This window comes from Mytilus edulis, unplaced genomic scaffold, assembly GCF_963676685.1.
Source record: "Mytilus edulis unplaced genomic scaffold, xbMytEdul2.2 SCAFFOLD_131, whole genome shotgun sequence".
Taxonomy (NCBI): Eukaryota; Metazoa; Mollusca; class Bivalvia; order Mytilida; family Mytilidae; genus Mytilus; species Mytilus edulis.
This window is the reverse complement of record NW_027269189.1, coordinates 1-19,899: the sequence shown is the minus strand read 5'-3', so window position 1 is coordinate 19,899 and position 19,899 is coordinate 1. Positions and strand designations below refer to the sequence as shown.

At 33.5% G+C, this 19,899-nt stretch overlaps 1 protein-coding gene across 1 annotated transcript; it reads right to left on the bottom strand.

Annotated features, from left to right (window-relative positions):
* Positions 1-1,399: 1,399 nt before the first annotated feature.
* Positions 1,400-17,108, bottom strand: LOC139509661 (beta-1,4-N-acetylgalactosaminyltransferase bre-4-like; the record flags this gene model as incomplete). The annotated part of the gene is given in 8 exon segments (XM_071296225.1): positions 1,400-1,797; positions 2,618-2,756; positions 8,376-8,480; positions 10,190-10,312; positions 10,646-10,833; positions 12,027-12,259; positions 15,219-15,495; positions 17,009-17,108. Coding segments are annotated over 7 exon segments (1,068 nt in total). The 3' UTR covers positions 1,400-1,779.
* Between the last annotated feature and the right edge of the window lie 2,791 nt (positions 17,109-19,899).

Sequence of the window (19,899 nt, the reverse complement as noted above, 5' to 3'; positions counted from 1 at the left end):
TATTAAAAATTCGATTTATTAATATTAAAAAATAATATTTAATATTAATAAATGATTTATTAATATTAATAAATAGGGAATAAATTCCACAACGGCTTGCCATAAACATAGCAGATGTTCCCAGGGTAAGGACAACTACGGCATGGGATACACTCATTTAGATATGCAGGAGCCAAACTCTGGAACGAACTGCCAAATAAAATGAGGGACGAAATGCCATTGGGTCAGTTTAAAAGTTTGGTTGGTAATTGGGAGGGCAGTTCGTGTCGGTGTTCCTCCTGCAGATCTCAGTGAGCTGTAGATCAGTTTATTTATTTATCTTGTATACTCTGGCTTTTAAATTATTTGGCATAATTTTTTTTATTTGTGTTCTTAATGCTTGAATTACTTTTAGTGCTTTATAATTGCTATTGCATGAATGTTAGTTTATCTGCATTTTATGTTTGCTTATATGCTTTAATTGTGCTAATTAATTGTTGTGCTTGATAACATTATTTATTTTGCATGTTTTATGTGTTTTATGTATTGTGCTGGTCTTATATGTATGTCGGATAAAAGCTCTACAGAGCTTATGTTGTATTGTTATATGTATAACCGACTTTAAATAAATCTTTTATGCTTATGCTTTATGCCCTATGGTAAGGAATAAAGAATTTTGATTTGGTTTGATAAACAGGTACAACACATTTTACAATAACAGTATATGGTTGATTGTCAATGAGACAACTCTCGATAAGAGACTAAATTACATAGAAGTTAACAACTGTTAAAGGTCACCAAAAGGTCTTCAGAAATGAGCAAAACTTATAATACCGCATAGTCAGCTTAATTATAATATATAGGCCCTAAATTGGCAATGTAAACAATAAAAAGACGAAAACGAACAGCTGGGAAAACCCATATAATATACAGCAACAAACGGCTTCCACTGAGTTAAAGACTGCTGACTTGGGACAGACACATACTACGATAATGTGACGGGGTTAACCTGGCAGTGGCGTAACTTGTAGAACTACATATAAGCTGGGAACAGTATATATATATGTTTTTGATATAAGAACATATTTATACTATGAAAAAGTCACGTAGATTTAAAAAATCAAAAAGATAAACCCGCCGTTTTGTGAACAAATTTGAACTTATCGCTTCAAAAATTTGGCCAATATGGAAATTAAGAATTATTGTCAGTACACATAGAAACTAATTTTGAACTATTTGTAAAGAATTTTCCTGTTAAGGATTTGTCGGAAAAATGCTAGGTGATTTATATGCTTAACCCATCAACACCATCAGAAGTGAGTAAATGGAGCCCTAAGAAGGTTTTTTTTTATTTTCATTAAATAGGCTCACAAGGAGCGGATGTACTGGTTTCAATGGGCTAAAGTAAAACATAATGCTCTTTATAAACAATTAAATTGTAATTTATATGATAATTTATGTGCTTTCCTATAAATATAATTTATTGTACTCGACCTGTTAAACAATGCATAAATACAAATTACTCAAATAAACTATCTATATTCATTTAATAACGATTTAATATAATAAAAAAAAAAAACCACACACACACACACAAAAAACAATTATTTAATCACTCCATCTCAAATGTAGCTTCATAATAACAAGGACGTTTACTTTTCTTTCTTGTGAAACAGTGTTAATGAGGTTTTGCTGTAATGTGTCGATTAAATAATCCATCTTCTGTCATCCAAATTCATGCTATCCATACTGTTTCAATGCTCCAAAATACCCAAGAGTGTTCTACACTGACGGATTGTGTTATGACTTTTTTATTCCCTAAAATAATTATTAGTTTTATTAATATTTATAGTTCGCATAATCTAATTACACCCTAAAATCTATTTATCTAATCTCAATTGTCAGAATCAAAGACTCTTAATTTAAAATATGGATACCGTCATATATGCAAATAGGTTTATTGCCATGATACTTTTTCTCAATTTTTTTTCAATCAAAAACAAGAATAACAAGAATGTGTCCATAGTACACGGATGCCCCACTCGCATAATCATTTTCTATGTTCAGTGGACCGTGAAATTGGGGTATAAAGTCTTATTTGTCAATTAAATTAGAAAGATCATATCATAAGGAACATGTGTACTAAGTTTGAAGTTGATTGGACTTCAACTTCATCAAAAACTACCTTGACCGAAAACTTTAACCTGAAACTTGCACTATCCTTTTCTATGTTCATTGGGCCGTGAAATTGGGGTCAAAAGTCTAATTTGGCAATTAAATTAGAAAGATCATATCATAGGGAACATGTGTACTAAGTTTGAAGTTGATTGGACTTCAACTTCATCAAAAACTACCTTGACCAAAAACTTTAACCTGAAACTTGCACTATCATATTCTATGCTCAGTGGACCGTGAAATTGGGGTCAAAAGTCTAATTTGGCAATTAAATTAGAAAGATCATATCATAGGGAACATGTTTACTAAGTTTGAAGTTGATTGGACTTCAACTTAATCAAAAACTACCTTGATCAAAAACTTTAACCTGAACGAACGAACGAACGGACGGACGGACAGACCAGAAAACATAATGCCCCCTACTATCGTAGGTGGGGCATAAAAATATAACATTTGAACATACCGCCATAACTTCTTTTTCATCTATGTCAACAACGACTCGTGTGTAGAGATGATTAAAGTCAATCTTTAATACTTTATACTTCAGGCTATTAATACCATCAGTTTTAAAATATTTTTTACTTTCTGTCAGCATTTTAAACCTGCAATCAAGAATCAAAGATGATAGATAGTTTAAACAATTAGGAAGTGAAAGTACATAAAAAAAAATAATCCTGGAGTCTGTCGGCACTCGGGCTGATGACATGACCTAGGGCGGAATTGGTGTTTGATATGAAAAATGACATGTTATAATCTGTATAAGACAATATCTGAAAAAGTCTAATTTTTTGCAATAAGAAAAAACAAAAAAATGTCTTTAGACCCTGGTATTTTATTAGCACAAATCGAAGAACACACATTGAGGATCTAGGAACTGTTGTCTGTAATTCAAACAATTCTTAAATGTGGTAACAATGGCAATTTTAAGATGGTACAAAAAAAATCCAGTTCTTTCCTGTTTCCAAAGTGAATAAATTTTAAAAAGTTTCTAATGGGAATAAGGAATAAGTTTAAGACACTATCTGTGTTTTACTAGTATAACCCTGCAATATTTTAGTATTTGCAATACAAAAGGTTTAAATATATACTAAAATATAGTCAGATATGTCGGTAACATGAAAGAATCTTGAGTAACAGGACAACGGTAACAGGACAGAGTTGGTAACAGAAAGGATTTTTTTCTCAAAAATATGCTTTATTTTATAGTTTAAGAAAAATACATCATTTCAGATTGGTCACAGTTGGAAGATAACAGCAAACAATGTCATTTATCCTTTGAAACTATTTGCAAGATGACAAATCTGCTTAGGTAATTCTAAAATAAATTCCTTTCTGTTACTAATTACTATACTAGAATTGCACAATGTTCTCTGCTGTTATCAAAAGCAAAAAACCTATTTTTTCATTCAATATACTGTATATTATTTTGAAATTTATTTGATATGGTGATGATAACTTATATTTAATGAAATGGTTGGCATATAGTAGATTAACTTTTTAATTCATCAGTGAAATTGTCTTGAACATCCTTCCTTTTACTGATTATGGTTATGCTGTTACTTTTTATCAGGTAACATGACAGAACGTAACAGAAAGGAATTACTCAGTACTTTTTGTTCATTTACTCGAATTGTGTAGAAGTTTACTTCCATCTACATATCAATTTGATAAGATACTATGAGTAGAGGCTCTTAAGAGCCTGTGTCGCTCACCCTGGTCTATGTGCATATTAAACAGAAGACACAGATGGATTAATGACAGAATTGTGTTTTGGTGATGGTGATGTGTTTGTAGCTCTTACTTTACTGAACATTCTTACTACTTACAATTATCTCTATATATAATGAACTTGGCCAATTAGTTACAGAGGAAAATATTTTGTTAAAAAATTACAAAATTTATGAAAATTTAAAAAAATTTACTGTAAAGGGCATTAACTACTTAAGGGGTCAACTGACCATTTTGGTCATGTTGACTTATTTGTAGATCTTACTTTGCTGAACATTGTTGCTGTTTACAGTTTAACTCTGTCTATAATAATATTCAAGATAATAACCAAAAACAGCAGAATTTCCTTTACTAGAGGCTATGTATTAAACAAATTACACAGATGGATTCATGACAAAACTGTGTTTTGGTGATGGTGATGTGTTTGTAGATCTTACTTTACTGAACATTCTTGCTACTTACAATTTTCTCTATCTATAATAAACTTGGCCCTTTCGTTACAGAGGAAAATATTTTGTAAAAATTTACAAAAATTTACAAAAATTTACTAAATTAATGAAAATTGTTAAAAATTTACTGTAAAGGGTAATAACTCCTTAAGGGGTCAATTGACCATTTTGGTCATGTTGATTTATTTGTAGATCTTACTTTGCTTAACATTATTGCTGTTTACAGTTCATCTCTATCTATATTTGTATTTAAGATAATAACCACAAATGGCAAAATTTCTTTAAAAATTACCAATTGGGGGCAGCAACCCATCAACCAGTCGTCCAATTCACCTGAAAATTTCAGGGAAGTCAGAAATTGACTTGATAAACAATGTAACCACTTGTCAGATTTGCTCTAAATGCTTTGGTAATAGAGTTATAAGCCAAAATCTACATTTTACCCCTATGTTCTATTTTTAGCCATGGCAGCCATCTTGGTTGGTTGGCAGGGTCATCGCACTCATTTTTTAAACTAGATACCCTAATGAAGATTGTGGCTAAGTTTGGTTGAATTTGGCCCATTAGTTTCAGAGGAGAAGATTTTGTAGAAGATTACAAAAATCTACAAAAAAATAATAAAAAAATTACCTTAAGGGGTCAAAGCTGTAAAGGGCATTAACTACTTAAGGGGTCAACTGACCATTTTGGTCATGTTGACTTATTTGTAGATCTTACTTTGCTGAACATTATTGCTGATTACAGTTTATCTCTATCTATAATAATATTCAAGATAATAACCAAACACGGCAAAATTTCCTTAAAATTACCAATTCAGGGGCAGCAACCCAACAGCCGGTTGTCCGATTCATCGGAAAATTTCAGGGCAGATAGATCTTGACTTAATAAACAATTTGATCTATGTCAGATTTGCTCTCAATGCTTTGGTTTCAGAGTTATAAGCCAAAATCTACATTTTACCCCTATGTTCTATTTTTAGCCATGGCGGCCATCTTAGTTGGTTGGCAGGGTCACCGGACACATTTTTTAAACTAGATACCCTAATAATGATTGTGGCTAAGTTTGGTTTAATTTGGCCCATTAGTTTCAGAGAAGATTTTTGTAAAAGTTAACAGACGACAATGGACGACGGACGCCAAATGATGAGAAAAGCTCACTTAAATTCTGATCTTTGGGGAGTTCAGATTTTTAAACTGGCTGCTATTCACCTTAACATATGGAGTCATACATTCAGGAAATGATGCTCTTCACGTTGCATTACAAGAAATAAATCTACGGTCTTTCAAACGTGTCCGCAGCCAAGTTGGAAAAAAACAGTGGTAACAGTCCTGAGGGAAATTACCCCTGGTGACCACATTTAAAAGACCATTAAAAATTAAAAAAAATATTCTTACATGCTTTAGTTGTAACAAAATCAGACCAGTAATGGTGAAGTTTTATATATAATCTATCAGATTTGTGAAAATCGGAAAGCTGTTTTCTGAATTTATATATATAATTCTTTGAATGATTTAATTTTCATGAATGCATTTTTCACAAGCAATTATTTTTTTATTCAGGCATCTTTTTTGGAAAATTTTAAGATTGAGTATACAATGCACCAACTGCACACAATTAAACATTCTTTTTAGTATTTCTTCTAATAAAATAGTATGATTTAAATGGTCAACCCTCCCCCTCCCAAAAAAATCATGTTGTCCCCTATTATTTTCATTCATGTCCAGTGAAGGATGTTTATTCAATATTGTCGACATCGCAATATCCACAATGTTAACACGATATAGTGTCAACATTGTTTACATTGTTTGAACCCTTATATAATGTATACATCGTTGACATCGCGATGTATACAATGTTAAAACGATGTTGTGTCAACATCGTTTACATTGTATGAACCCTTATATATTGTTTACATCGTTGACATCGTTATCATTGCGATGTATACAATGTAAACACGATGTCGTGTCAACATCGTTGACATTGTTTGAACTCTTATAAATTGTTTACATCGTTGACATCGTTAACATCGCGATGTTTACAATGTTAACACGATGTCGTGTCAACATTGTTTACATTGTTTGATCCCTTATATATTGTTTACATCGTTGACATCGTTAACATCGCGATGTTTACAATGTTAACACGATGTCTTGTCAACATTGTTGACATTGTTTGAACTTTTATATATTGTTTACATCGTTGACATCGTTAACATCGTGATGTTTACAAGGTTAACACGATGTCGTGTGAACATCGTTGACATTGTTTGAACTCTTATATATTGTTTACATCGTTGACATCGTTAACATCGCGATGTACACAATATTTAACCGATATCTAGTCAACTTCGTTAACATTGTTTGAACTCTTATATATTGTTTACATCGTTGACATCGTTAACATAGCGATATATACATATAAGAAGATGCTGTATAAGTTCAAATGAGACAACTTTTTATGTTACATCTTTTATAAGTAAACCCCTATAGGTTTGTCATTAATACGGAGTTTTGGTTTTTATCGAGTAGCAAGCTATGATAGGCACAAAAACACTAGTGTAAAACTATTTGAACAGGAAAAATAAAGGTCTAATGTAAAAAACATGAAACCAGAAACACGTATGAACAATTTAACAAACGACAACTACTGAACGACAGATTCCTGACTAAGGACAGGTGCAAACAAATGCAGTTAGTTTAACGTTTATATACGTACCATAGACTCAATATAAAATATAAACACGATTTTGACACAATATCGTTAGCATTGTTATGTGAACAATTTAAACAGAAAGGTATATATAAAAAAATAAGTAAAATTTCCAGTACATACATACTAACTGGCACATCTATAGATAACCGTATGGCCTTTAACATTGAGTAAAGTTTATATGGCATAGTTAACAATAAAAGACGCCGACATGACATGAAAAAATGATTTTTTTTAAAAACTATATAACTAACTGCTTAACCATGTTAACTTATTTTAAAAAAAAGAACGAAAAAAAAATGTATATACAACAACAACAATATGTTGACACTATATTGTTAACATTACGATGTATACGATGTGAACGATGTAAACAGAAAGGTGTAGACACTATATATACAATATAAACACGATGTTGACACAATATTGTCAACATAACGATGTATACGATATGAATGATGTAAACAGAAAGGTATAGACTTTATATATATAAATATAATATAAACACGATGTTGACACGATATTGTCAACATCGCAATGTATACGATATGAACGATTTAAACAGAAAGGTATAGACTTTATATATATAAATACAATATAAACACGATGTTGGTGTCAACATCGTGATGTATACGATGTGAACGATGTAAACAGAAAGGTATAGACTTTACATATATATATCAATATAAACACGATGTTGACAACATCGCGATGTATACGATGTGAACGATGTAAACAGAAAGGTATAGACTTTATATATATATGTATATATACAATATAAACACGATGTTGACACGATATTGTCAACATCGCGATGTATACGATGTGAACGATGTAAACAGAAAGGTATAGACTCTATATATACAATATAAATACGATGTTGACACAATATTGTCAACATCGGGATGTATACGATGTGAACGATGTAAACAGAAAAGTATAGACTATATCTATATATACAATATAAACACGATGTTGACACGTTATTGTCAACATCGCGATGCATACGATGTGAACGATGTAAACAGAAAGCTATAGACTCTATATATATACAATATAAACACGATGTCGACACGATATTGTCAACATCCCAATGTATACGATGTGAACGATGTAAACAGAAAGGTATAGGACATATTGATAGGATACAATGTAAACACAATAACGACACTATAAAGTTGACATTGCGATGTTGACAATATCGACAAAACATCGTGCACTGGACATAGTTCGAAAAATGGGACATGGAAATTAGACTTTTTCAGATATTGTCTCATATAAATAGTAGAATTTCCATTTTAAACATTTCATTTAATTTTAGAGATTCGTAGTTACCTTATAGGATTAGCTTTATTTCCCGTTTCGGTGCCATGTTTAATCATCTTATAACGAGCTATTTCCCGGGCATATCGGATCACTTTATATCCAGCATTGTGAATTCTAAAAAACAAAATTAAATAATTACATAAAATATTGAGTTGTCTTTTTTATCGTTTAACTGATCTTTACAACAAGTAATAGCTTTTCTAAAATAAAGTTTGCACTTTTTTTTTATAGCTTATTATGTTGTAAATGATTTAAATTTGTAGTGTCCATTCAAAGCATTACTCTGCATATAAATCGTATTGGGGTAAAAGAAAAAGAGTAAAACATTGGAATTTCAAAGGTCAATATGTTTATCAAGAGTTAAATTTTCTTTTTGCGAGTGTCAATTTTTACCCATGGAAAGATCCTAATATCTCAATCACTTGCGTTTTTGCCTTTACTGATTTCGGTAAACTTTTTTCTAACTATTTTTTTTTAAAGTCATAAGAAACGAGTGACCGGTGAAAAATAATGTTCTTCCAATTCTTGAACTAATGCATACAAACATCCTAAACTTCGTCTTCTGTGCTCGAATTTATCATTTTTTTCGTGTAAATTTCGTATAATTGTCAATTTTTTTCTCAATCGGTCAGTGTTGTTGTGAAAATATGGCAGGTAATTAAAGTTCGTGTTTTGAAGCCGAAGTTTAACGATTGTCACCTGTTTGTCAACAATTGACGAAAAATAAACAAAAAAGCATGGAAATTGAGCACGTGTTTAACATGTAAATTCAGATAATAGTTTATTTTAAGGACATCCATGCGTATTGTGGTCACCGGATTTTTACGAGATGGGTCACACTGAGGTCACCTTGCATACGGAAAATATGTCGGGGGAATAGCTTGCTGGAAGGAAGCTATTCAAATAAAGTAAACTTCTTCTAAATATGAATAAATTAAAGAATTTTCTTCAGAAAAAAGTATATGTACATAAGTTTTATAATGAAAACTATCCATTGAGTTATTAAAATCATATGCATTATTTTTTTTTGATTTGAGGTTTCTTATGACTTTAAGACATGTAATTTATTTACTCTGTTTATTTGTTAGTGCTTGAAAAATGCGATAGTTTTCTTACATTAGTTGTCCCGTCAGATTAATCAAAACAAAAACGGTTTAGATTCCACCGTCAACGTATACTTGTTCCGCCTAACAGAAGTTTCGATGGAAACTGTTATAAACAATGCCATATCTATTCCTGTTGGAACAAATGTTTTATACCATTTATTCCGTTAGGAATATATACTGTTTACTCCAGTGACGGAACTTTTATTCCTAAATATGTATTCTAATATGACGTGCATGCTTCTTTCGCTTTGTGAATAAACCCATGCTCTAAATCCAATAAAATTTGTTTGCACATGTATATTGACTACTACAGAATAATGAATTTTATCAAATTGGCATGCATTTAATATATTTCATTAACTTATTAAAAACACTTCCAAACTCTTAAATGATGCACATGTTGTAACTAATTCATTTATTATGACTCTCATGTGTTGCAATTCGAAATTGACATATTTGACCTCTATACGACAACCCTTCATGTTGGCTGGTCAAATGTCCTCCCTCTGAAAAATCACATTGCCAGTCCTTTGCTTGTTTACCAAAAAAAAACATTATTTAGATAGACCGTCATAAAACAATTCCAAACAAAAACGGGAAAACGGATGCCTTATTGATGTGAATATACCTATCTAACGCATGCTCCTTACATGCAGGCGCGTTACTCCCAATACGCCAACACGCACGTGCGTGCACATCGGAATGCTGAACACTTACCTTTTCCACATATCATCGTCCTCTCCTCCCCAGCCAAAATATCTGTTCGGAAACCCGTTGACTTTTTGGAACTGTTCTTTTGTTAAAGATGATACGCCTCCAAATATTGAATTGTAGGGTAATCTAAAAGATAAATTACATTCATAATCACATATGATAACCGATTATAATGGTTTGACAAAAAGCCAAGAAGAAAAGTAAAATTCGGAACCTCTAAACATGGGACGTCGGGATTGGCCATTTTTTAATTCGGGAAATCGGGATGCCTACAATTTAACTCGCTGAACACATGCGAGCAAAAAAAGTAACAAAGATAGACATGTGCAAACAAAATATATAACATTTGCAACTAAAGCTTGATAAACAATTACTTGTTTATCATTGTTGAAGGCCGTACGATGACCTATAGTTGTTAAGCCCATATAACTGTACAGTAATATACATTATTATTCTTACCGGTATTTGAACTTATCTATTGCAACTGACATATGTCTTGGTTGTTTTGGACAGTTGTAAATATTTTTGTCGTTTTCTGGAATCAAGTCGACATCATGGAAGACAAAACATTGATAGTCGTGTATCTTCATTGCTTCTGCATACCCAATATTCATCAGCATGGCACGGTTAAATACAGAACTTCCATTCTGAAACGTGAGACATGTACGATATGGGTTAACTTTTATAAAACTATCGATATTTTGCGTGCAACAAATCATTAGAATGCGTTAAAGTAAATTGTATAATAATCGCTATAAGTTGCAATATTATATACTTAATGACAATCAGACTGGGTATGAGTAGAATAGTATTGTCTCCTGAGGTACAATATTATAGTTGTATCCGAGGGGACAATAAACTTACTATTCCATAAATATCCAGTCAGTGTAAAGTCCACAAAAACACCGTTAAAGTCCACACATTTTTTTTTATTATCAAAAAAATAAATTCGCTTTTTTTTTATCCCATTAGTACAATACAAAGCATGGGCTTTTTTTTCTTGGTAGACTAGTTATTTTGTTTATCAATTTGATAAATGAAAAAAGTACAGTTTCTGTAGAAAATTTGGTTCCATTAATTTGATCTTTGTATCATGATGATCCGATCAGTGAATCAAACAGGCCAATTATGTACAATTCGTGGTACAAACTATTGATTTCGTTCATGTCTTGGTTAGGTTTATTATCAACATTGCATACCAGATTACAAGGCAAGTTTCCTCCTGTTCTCCCCTCGGTGTGACTGGGAATAGATCTAGAAGTATGGTCATCACTAGTCCTCTTCCGACCGGCAGTAAAACTCTCGCCAAAGCGGAAAGTTTGGCTGTGCAGCCACGTCCGGTCTGAATGGGGACAATACATCCTATACCTCGTTTAAAGAGCGTGCACGCTTTAAGAAACCTTGCAACAACTCCTCGAGGTGTATGTAGGTGACCTATTGCAATGCTTAATTTCTGTCACTATTCAATAAACCCTTATTTCGCGTGGCAGTCTAAATTTCACCGACCTTAATCCCGGACGCTTCTATTACAGAACCTATCGAATGTATGTATACATGTTTTTTGTTCTTGAGCTGAGTATGCATGAAATATTTGCCACTGGACTTCAAGCAACCAACAATCAATCAATTAATCCCCTGGTTCAACCCCGTTTTATCGGTTTCCTGGTGGTTTGAACTCCACAGTGGCGGATACGGGGGGGGGGGGGGGGTCTGACCCCCCATTTCTTTTTCAATCAATGCATTTGAATGGGGACATACAGTTGAAACCCCCTTTTATCCTGGACCGGGAACCCCACTGTTTAAAAATGACTGGATCCGTGCCTGGACCGTATTTGCATACCTGTTCTACGACATATATTCCATAATCCAACTCTTGTCTATAAAGTATAGGATGGATATTATATAAAAATGTCCGGAGTTGACTATCTCTGTTTCTGTATGGAATGATGATGGCAACACGATGGCGCGGGTAACAGTCGGACGGCTTTCCCCTTCCTCCATCCTGAACCCAGGGATACAGTCTATCTAAGTCAGAGTAAGTTGGGGAGTCGGAATAAGTTGCTAAAGCGCCAACTGAAAAAGAAAAAAACCGCATGAGTAATATTATAGAAAGAAGATGTGGTATGAGTGCCAATGAAACAACACTCCATCAAAGTCCAATGTGTAAAAGTAAATAATTATAGGTCAAAATATACGGCTTTCTACAAGGAGTCCTGGCTCACACCGAACAGCAAGCTTTAATGGGCCCAAAAATGACTAGTGTAAAACAAATTTAAAAGGAAAACCAACGGATTAATTTATATAAAAAACGAAAAACGAGAAACACTCAAACCACATCAACAAAAGACAACCATGCACTAAACTACAGGCTCAGGGGCGGATCCAGCCATTTTGAAAATGAGGGGGGGGGGGGTCCAAACCCAGAACAAAGGGGGATCAAACTATATGTCCCCATTCAAATGCATTGATTGGCCAAAAAAAGGGGGGTTCCAACCCCGGTCCCCCTGGTTCCGCCAATGAGGCTCCTGACTTAGGACATGTATGGATTAGCATATTATTTCTCAAAACCAATTCAAAACAGTAGGACAATATAGACCTCAGATTGCTGCTGTCAGTGTCAAATTGTAATGTTGACTTAAAAAAAAGTATATGTAAAAAAGATGTGGAATGATTGATATTGTCTCCAAATGACACAGAAATTAACACCTATAGGTCATCATACGGTCTTCAAAAGTGAGCAAAGTCCGACATACCGAATAGTAGGTCCATTTATGAGTAAAAACCTTTTCTTTAGATGCTATTTCATGGTTTTGCGGATTAGCTTTTGTCCGAGTTGAATAAAAATTCATGAAGGTTTACAAGTTTATCATGTCAAAAAAGTTTAATCCGAGACTGTCTGTTTAATCTTAATTGTAAAAGACTAAGTCCATCTGTCAAAATAATACTTGAAATGAAAAAAAAATATGTGTTCAAAAGTTTTCTTTAGACATTATCTTTCAATGATAAAAAGTTTCATAAAAATTCTATGAAGGTTTGATTAAGTAATTTTAAATGTGTGACAAACTTTAACCTAGGATTGTATTTATTTGTTAAATATAAAAAAAAAATCAGTTAAATACGGAAAAATGAAAATAAATAGTTTCTCAATTTTGCCCTGGATGCGATTTAAGTTCTGTCCAAATTTCCTAATATTCCATGAAGGTTTGACAAAAATAATTGATGTCTAAAAACTTTAACAATAGAATGACACCACCGAAGGAATCAAGGATCGATATAAGTCGTTTCGCGACATAAATGTTGCATACTCAAAAAAGAGAGTCATGTAAGAATTACATTCGTCTCAACTCGGCCGATTCCGTACCCTCATATAAGATAGAAGGAGAGTAGCGGATTCTACCGAGGATTGCCGAATGGTAAGAATTAGAATAAACTCTTTAGAGTTTTCATTTTTTTACATAAATAAGGCCGTTAGTTTTCTCGTATGAATTGTTTTACATTGTCTTATCGGGGCCTTTTATAGCTGACTATGCGGTATGGGCTTTGCTCATCGTTGAAGGCCGTACGGTGACCTATAGTTGTTAATGTCTGTGTCATTTTGGTCGTTTGTGAATAGTTGTCTAATTGGCAATCATACCACATCTTCTTTTTTATATCTTTAGAATATTTAACCTCCAGTGGCAAGTATCACAATATTTCAATTCATGAATTGATCATGACATGATAACAGCAGATTATTTGTCCGTCACTTGATAACAATGGCATGTCAATTTGGTATCGACGTTGCGGTGGATAACTCTTCGAAAAGTTATTATAGTGTGCTTAGGAATAGTTTTTCGGAGACTTTAAATAAAATTGAGAATGGAAACGGGGAATGTGTCAAAGAGACAACAACCTGACCAAAGAGTAGAAAACAGCCCCAGGCCACCAATGGGTCTTTAACTCAGCGAGGAAATCCCGCATCCGGAGGCAGGCTTAAGATGGCCCCTAAACGATGGGTTCTAGTTCAGCGAAAATTATCGTCACACTAAATTCCGAAACAAATAAATTAACCAATATTAAACATACAAGAGTAACAACGACCCGAGGCTCCCGACTTGGGACAGGCGTAAAAACTCAGCGGGTCAATGTTTTGAGAGAACTTTTTTTACTTTAATTTTCCTATATGACAATTACATAAAAAAACGTAACATGTATCAATAGATATAAACAACACCAAAGTTTCATTGCAACTTGGTTAGAGCGTTTTGGAGTTATTGTCCAACATGTTACAGCAAACGGACGAACGGACAGATGGACTGACAATGGTGTACCATAATAATATGTCCAGTAAACTGGCGTATACAACCGCATAAACTTGCACACAGATAAAACAAATCCATATTTCACTTACTGTTTTACGCCATGTTTTTTTTATAATTCTTGTTAAACAATTTATCTTGCAAACTTGACTGTTCAGCTTCCATTAAAATTTGAAATTATGTCCATACTGCTCAGATACAAATAAAAATGATTGACGATAGGAATGTATGGTAAATATCCAGTTGATACTTTGAAAATGAGCATATCTATTTTGAGAGTTGTATGGGATACCCCACATAACAATTATCAGGAAAAAACATTGTTAAAATACCATTTACTGTATTTCAAAATAGCACTTCCATGGTGTGACGCTAACGATACAATGGAACGAATGACGTTAAAGAATATATTGAAACAAGAATGTGTCCATAGTACACGGATGCCCGATGGACCGTAAAATTGGGGTAAAACTTTAATTTGACATTTAATTTAGAGAGATCATATCATAGGGAGCGTGTGTACTAGGTTGAAGTTGATTGGACTTCAATTTCATCAAAAACTACGTTGACCAAAACTTTTAACCCGAAGCGGGACAGACGGACGGACGAACGAACGGACTTGCAGACCAGAAAGCATAAAAGACAACTATTGTGAGTGCAAGAAGAAGGAGATTATCATTCAAAATACTTAGTAGGTAATCCTGACTTTTCTTTAATCCTTTAATTTGGCTTACCTAGTTTATCTGGAATTACTGGACACAACGGCAAACAATCTTCATCCGTCACATTTGTTACATTTTTACTGCACACATAAGTCACGTTGTTATCTGATTGTATCACTGACTGTGTTGACTGTGTTGACTGTGTTGACTGTTCTATATGAAATAATGCAGCACTTGAAGAATTCTTTGTTATCCTTAATATTGATGGTTGCAATTGTGCTAGAAGAGACGAACTCGAGTACAACTGGTCCGATACTTGTACCCATTTTGACATAAGTGTGAAAGATGCCTGTTGAACGGACAAATTGAATGCCATCTGAATCGTTATGAGAATCAATAACAATGAAAACGTAAATCTTAGAACATCCTTTCGCGCAATGCCGTCCATTCGCATCCTGCATTCCATATAACTTGTACGTGTGGTCACTATTCGACGTTTGCAATATTTTTTCTCGATTTTCTTTCATCAAATATTGAGCACGGTTTGAAATTGAGTTGTTCTTTTTCACATCGGTCAAGAAATATATGAAACTGATTATTTGTCTATTCAATGTCGATTTTCGTTGATAATAGAAATATAAAAGTAGTTAGAAGTATCTACTTTTCGATTACAATTAAAATCTATAATATACATTTCCCTGTTTTTTTGCAATAAACACGTGTTGACAAAGTTTAAAAGTACTTTTTTTTTTACGAAAAACTTAACAAATAGACAAAAACTATATGATAATTCTTTTTAAAAGTTTTTTTTTCAGTGTCCTTTTACGAAAAACTGAAAAATAAAGAATTGATTATACAATAATTTATTAAACAAGACATTGCACAGATGCATAAACGATGATGAAAGCAGCTGGGGGAAACATATGGGCGATTAGGTTAATGTCTTTAGAAAAATTCGTCCTTCGAATTGTAGGAGTTGGAAAAAGGATCAGAGAAATAACTATCTTAGTAACCCGGATATTGTCTGACAACAGCGTCAAGAACTGGTTAATTCTTTTTATCACTCACTGGTTTTGACCCCCCCCCCCCTTTTCCCCGGCTACAAAATATAGGACAATCTGTTTTACCATTGTTCGTCCGTCCAACGTGGTTTGTCCAGATAACTCCTGCTTCAGTTTTAATTGTTATATTCAGAGGCAGATCCAGAAATGTTTGTAAGAGGGGCCCACTGACTGCCTAAGAGGGGCCCACTGTCTGCCTAAGAGGGGTCCGCTCCAGTAATGCTTCAGCTATTCCTATATAATCAACAAATTTTTTTCCCAGAAAAGGAAACCCTCTTAATCCGCCTCTGAGATTATGCACAAATGAAAACAATCTTCACCCGTCACATTTATTACATTTTTACTGCACACATAAGTCACGTTGTTATATGATTTTATCACTGACTGTGTTGACTGTTCTATATGAAATGATGCAACACTTGGAGAACCAGGGGCGGATCCAGCCATTTAAAAAAAGGGGGATTCCTAACCCAGGACAAAAGGGGGGGCAACTACATGTTCCCATTCAAATGCATTGATTGTCAAAAAAAAGGGGGGTTCCAACCCCCGGACCCCCCCCCCCCCTAGAATAACACTAAGAACACAGATTCAATATCGCTACCAAAATGTACCCCATCTCTTTTTATAAACCCCAAATCATGAAATATATAGCTATTGAACAATTCCTTCTATTTTTTGTAAACGTAAATTATGAATTAGAAATGTTTTACTCTAAAACCAAAAAATATATCAAATGTTAAGAAATAGATATATATAAGTCAAACATTGAAAACGAATAAAATGAAATTAGGTACAACTTACCAGTACGAAAGTTTTCCCAAATCTAAAGAAATGTTGTCCAGACGAGGTTTGAATTTTCTAGTTTGGACATTGAGCCTCAAGCACGAGAAAAACGATCCCCGCGAAAGTGAACTGACAAACAGTTATATAGATTCTATCTAAAAATAGAAAACGGGGATTTACCATGATCCACAAACGTTACAATTCTACTGTAGGCGCGTTTGTGTTTATTGGAAAGGGGGAGAACTTTCAAGGTTCCTGGGATTTACATTTTTTCTGGTTTTAGGGGGCGCCTCCGTTCTAATCCGTGCCTGAACTCCAATGATGTACTTGAGTAAAAACCAAATTTTCGTTTTCTTTTATTTTTGAAATTAGACCCATGCGTCATAGCTCGCATAGCACGTTGGGCCAGTTAAGCTTAAACAGACAAAAATCGACCACTTAGTTCAGATTTAAAAATGCTAGGATCAAATAAAAATAAAGATATCGTTGTTTGATCTTAGCATTATAAAGTCTAAACTTCCTTTTTAGCTCAACATGCTCAAATGAATTTTGTGTGACATGCTTCTTTTTGGAACTTTATTGGGGTGTAAAAGCGTTGACCGAAGTGCATTTTGTATGAAGCGCGAAAGCGCTTCATTCTAAAAATGTGCAGAAAAAGTTTCAAAAAGTAGCATTCAATACTTATAATTACATTTTTTAGCTAAGATCATGAACACACGAATTTTATCATTTTTTTTATTTAATTCACACGTGCACTTTATTGTGAGACCTCGTGTTATCATGAATGTAAGTTTTATTGTGTAATGCAATTGCTTAAGGAATAACACGTGATGTGCAGTTAGCCACTCAGAATAACGTATCATAATAAAACATACATCTAATGTGACCTATAACTTTAAGGGTAAGGGTTAGGGCTGGGGTAAGAGTTAGAGTTATAGGGTTATGTTTAGGGTTAGGGTTAGGGCTAGGTTAAGGGGAAGGGTTATGGTAGTTTGCATGTTTCCCGGTCGTTATTGAAATTCTTGACAATACTTTGTATATTCTGTAGGAATATTGGATATTTCACGGAGGGGACTAACCTAGGGTTATGGTAAACGTGAGAATTGGGGTTATGGTTGGGGTTAACTTAAATGAAGTCCTAATTTCGCGAAATATTCACTGACGTCATAAATCCGGTTTTGCGTACCCGCTAAAAAAGCGGCCACGCCGTTTCTAATATTTTGTGTCTTTATTTTTTGTTTTTCTTGTATAGCATTAGACAGACTCCAAATTGTATGGAGAATTGCCATTGTACGATCAAATTTAACAGACTATCAACAAAATAACAAAACCGTCTGCATGTGCGAAACCCTCATGGGTAGACAAGGTCGTATAACACCCCCACGTAAATAAAATAATAAATAAAGAGAGTGTCTCATCCTGTTTTGTACTTGAAATTGCAATTGGTACATACAAAAAATTGCCGAATTTAATTGATGTTTTAAAAAACACATGACATATTATGTGTATGTAGAAAAAGGGTCAACAAAAGTCCATTAAAAAGATTTCAAAAAAATATATTGGTGTCATTTTTGGTTTGATTTTTAGCAAATTGATAATAGATGCAGAATTGTCACAGGTTAGTTTGCTTAATTGGTTGTATTTTTTTGTGTACATCAAACTGAATGTAATAGACCAAAACTAGAAAACGCCCGTTCACATGCTGTTAAATGAGCTTGTAATTCAATGGTTGTCGTTTGTTATTGTGAATCATATTTGTATTTCGTTTATTGTTTTGTACTTAAATCAGGCCGTAAGTTTCCCGTTTGAGATGTTTTTCATTTGTCATGACTATGCGGTAAGGGTTTACTCATTGTTGAAGGCCGTCCGATGTCCTTTAGTCGTTAACTTCTATGTCATTTGGTTTCTGTTTGAGATTTGCCGTATTGGTAATCATACCACGTCTTCTTATTTATACATGTATACATGTCATTCAGTAAGGTTGTTTCTGAGAAAAGTAACAAACATATTGTTAGACGATCGGACGGAAGAACAAACAAAGTGTTTGCAATATAGCTCTACTTCTAGACAGACAAGTAAGCCAATAATCATACATATATGAATACATTAGATGTATGTTTCATTATAATATTTTATTCTGATTGGCTAACTGCACATCACGTGTTATTCCGTAAGCAGTTGCATTGCACAATACAACTTTTCATTCATGATAACACGTGCTCCAACAATAAAGTGCACAGGTGAATTAAATAATAAAATATATAAAATTCGTGTTTTCATGATCATAGCTAAAAATTGTAATTATAAGTATTGAATGCTTCTTTTTGTAACTTTATAGGGTTGTAAAAGCGTTGACCGTGCGTACATTTTTAGAATGAAGCGCTTCCGCGCTTCATACAAAATGTACTTCGGTCAACGCTTTTACACCCCAATAAATTTACAAAAAGAAGCATTCAATTCTTAAATAATTACATTAGATGTATGTTTCATTATAATACGTTATTCTGATTGGCTAACTAGCAATCTCGTGATATTCCTTAAACAATTGCATTACACAATACAACTTTTCATTCATGATGACACGAGGTCCCACAATAAAGTGCACAGGTAAATGAAATAAAAACTTGATAAAAGGCGTGTTTTCGTGATCCTATAGGTAAAAATGTAATTATAAGTATTGAATGCTTTTTTTTGTAACTTTATAGGGTTGTAAAAGCGTTGACCGTGCGCACATTTTTACAAAATGTACTTCGGTCAACGCTTTTACACCCCAATAAATTTACAAAAAAGAGCATCCAATTCTTAAATATACGCCGTATAAAAGTTAATGTAAGATCATGTAACGTATCTATTGATAAAGACATATCGTTCAATATTAATCTCTAATATCAGCTGCTGTACTCCCTATG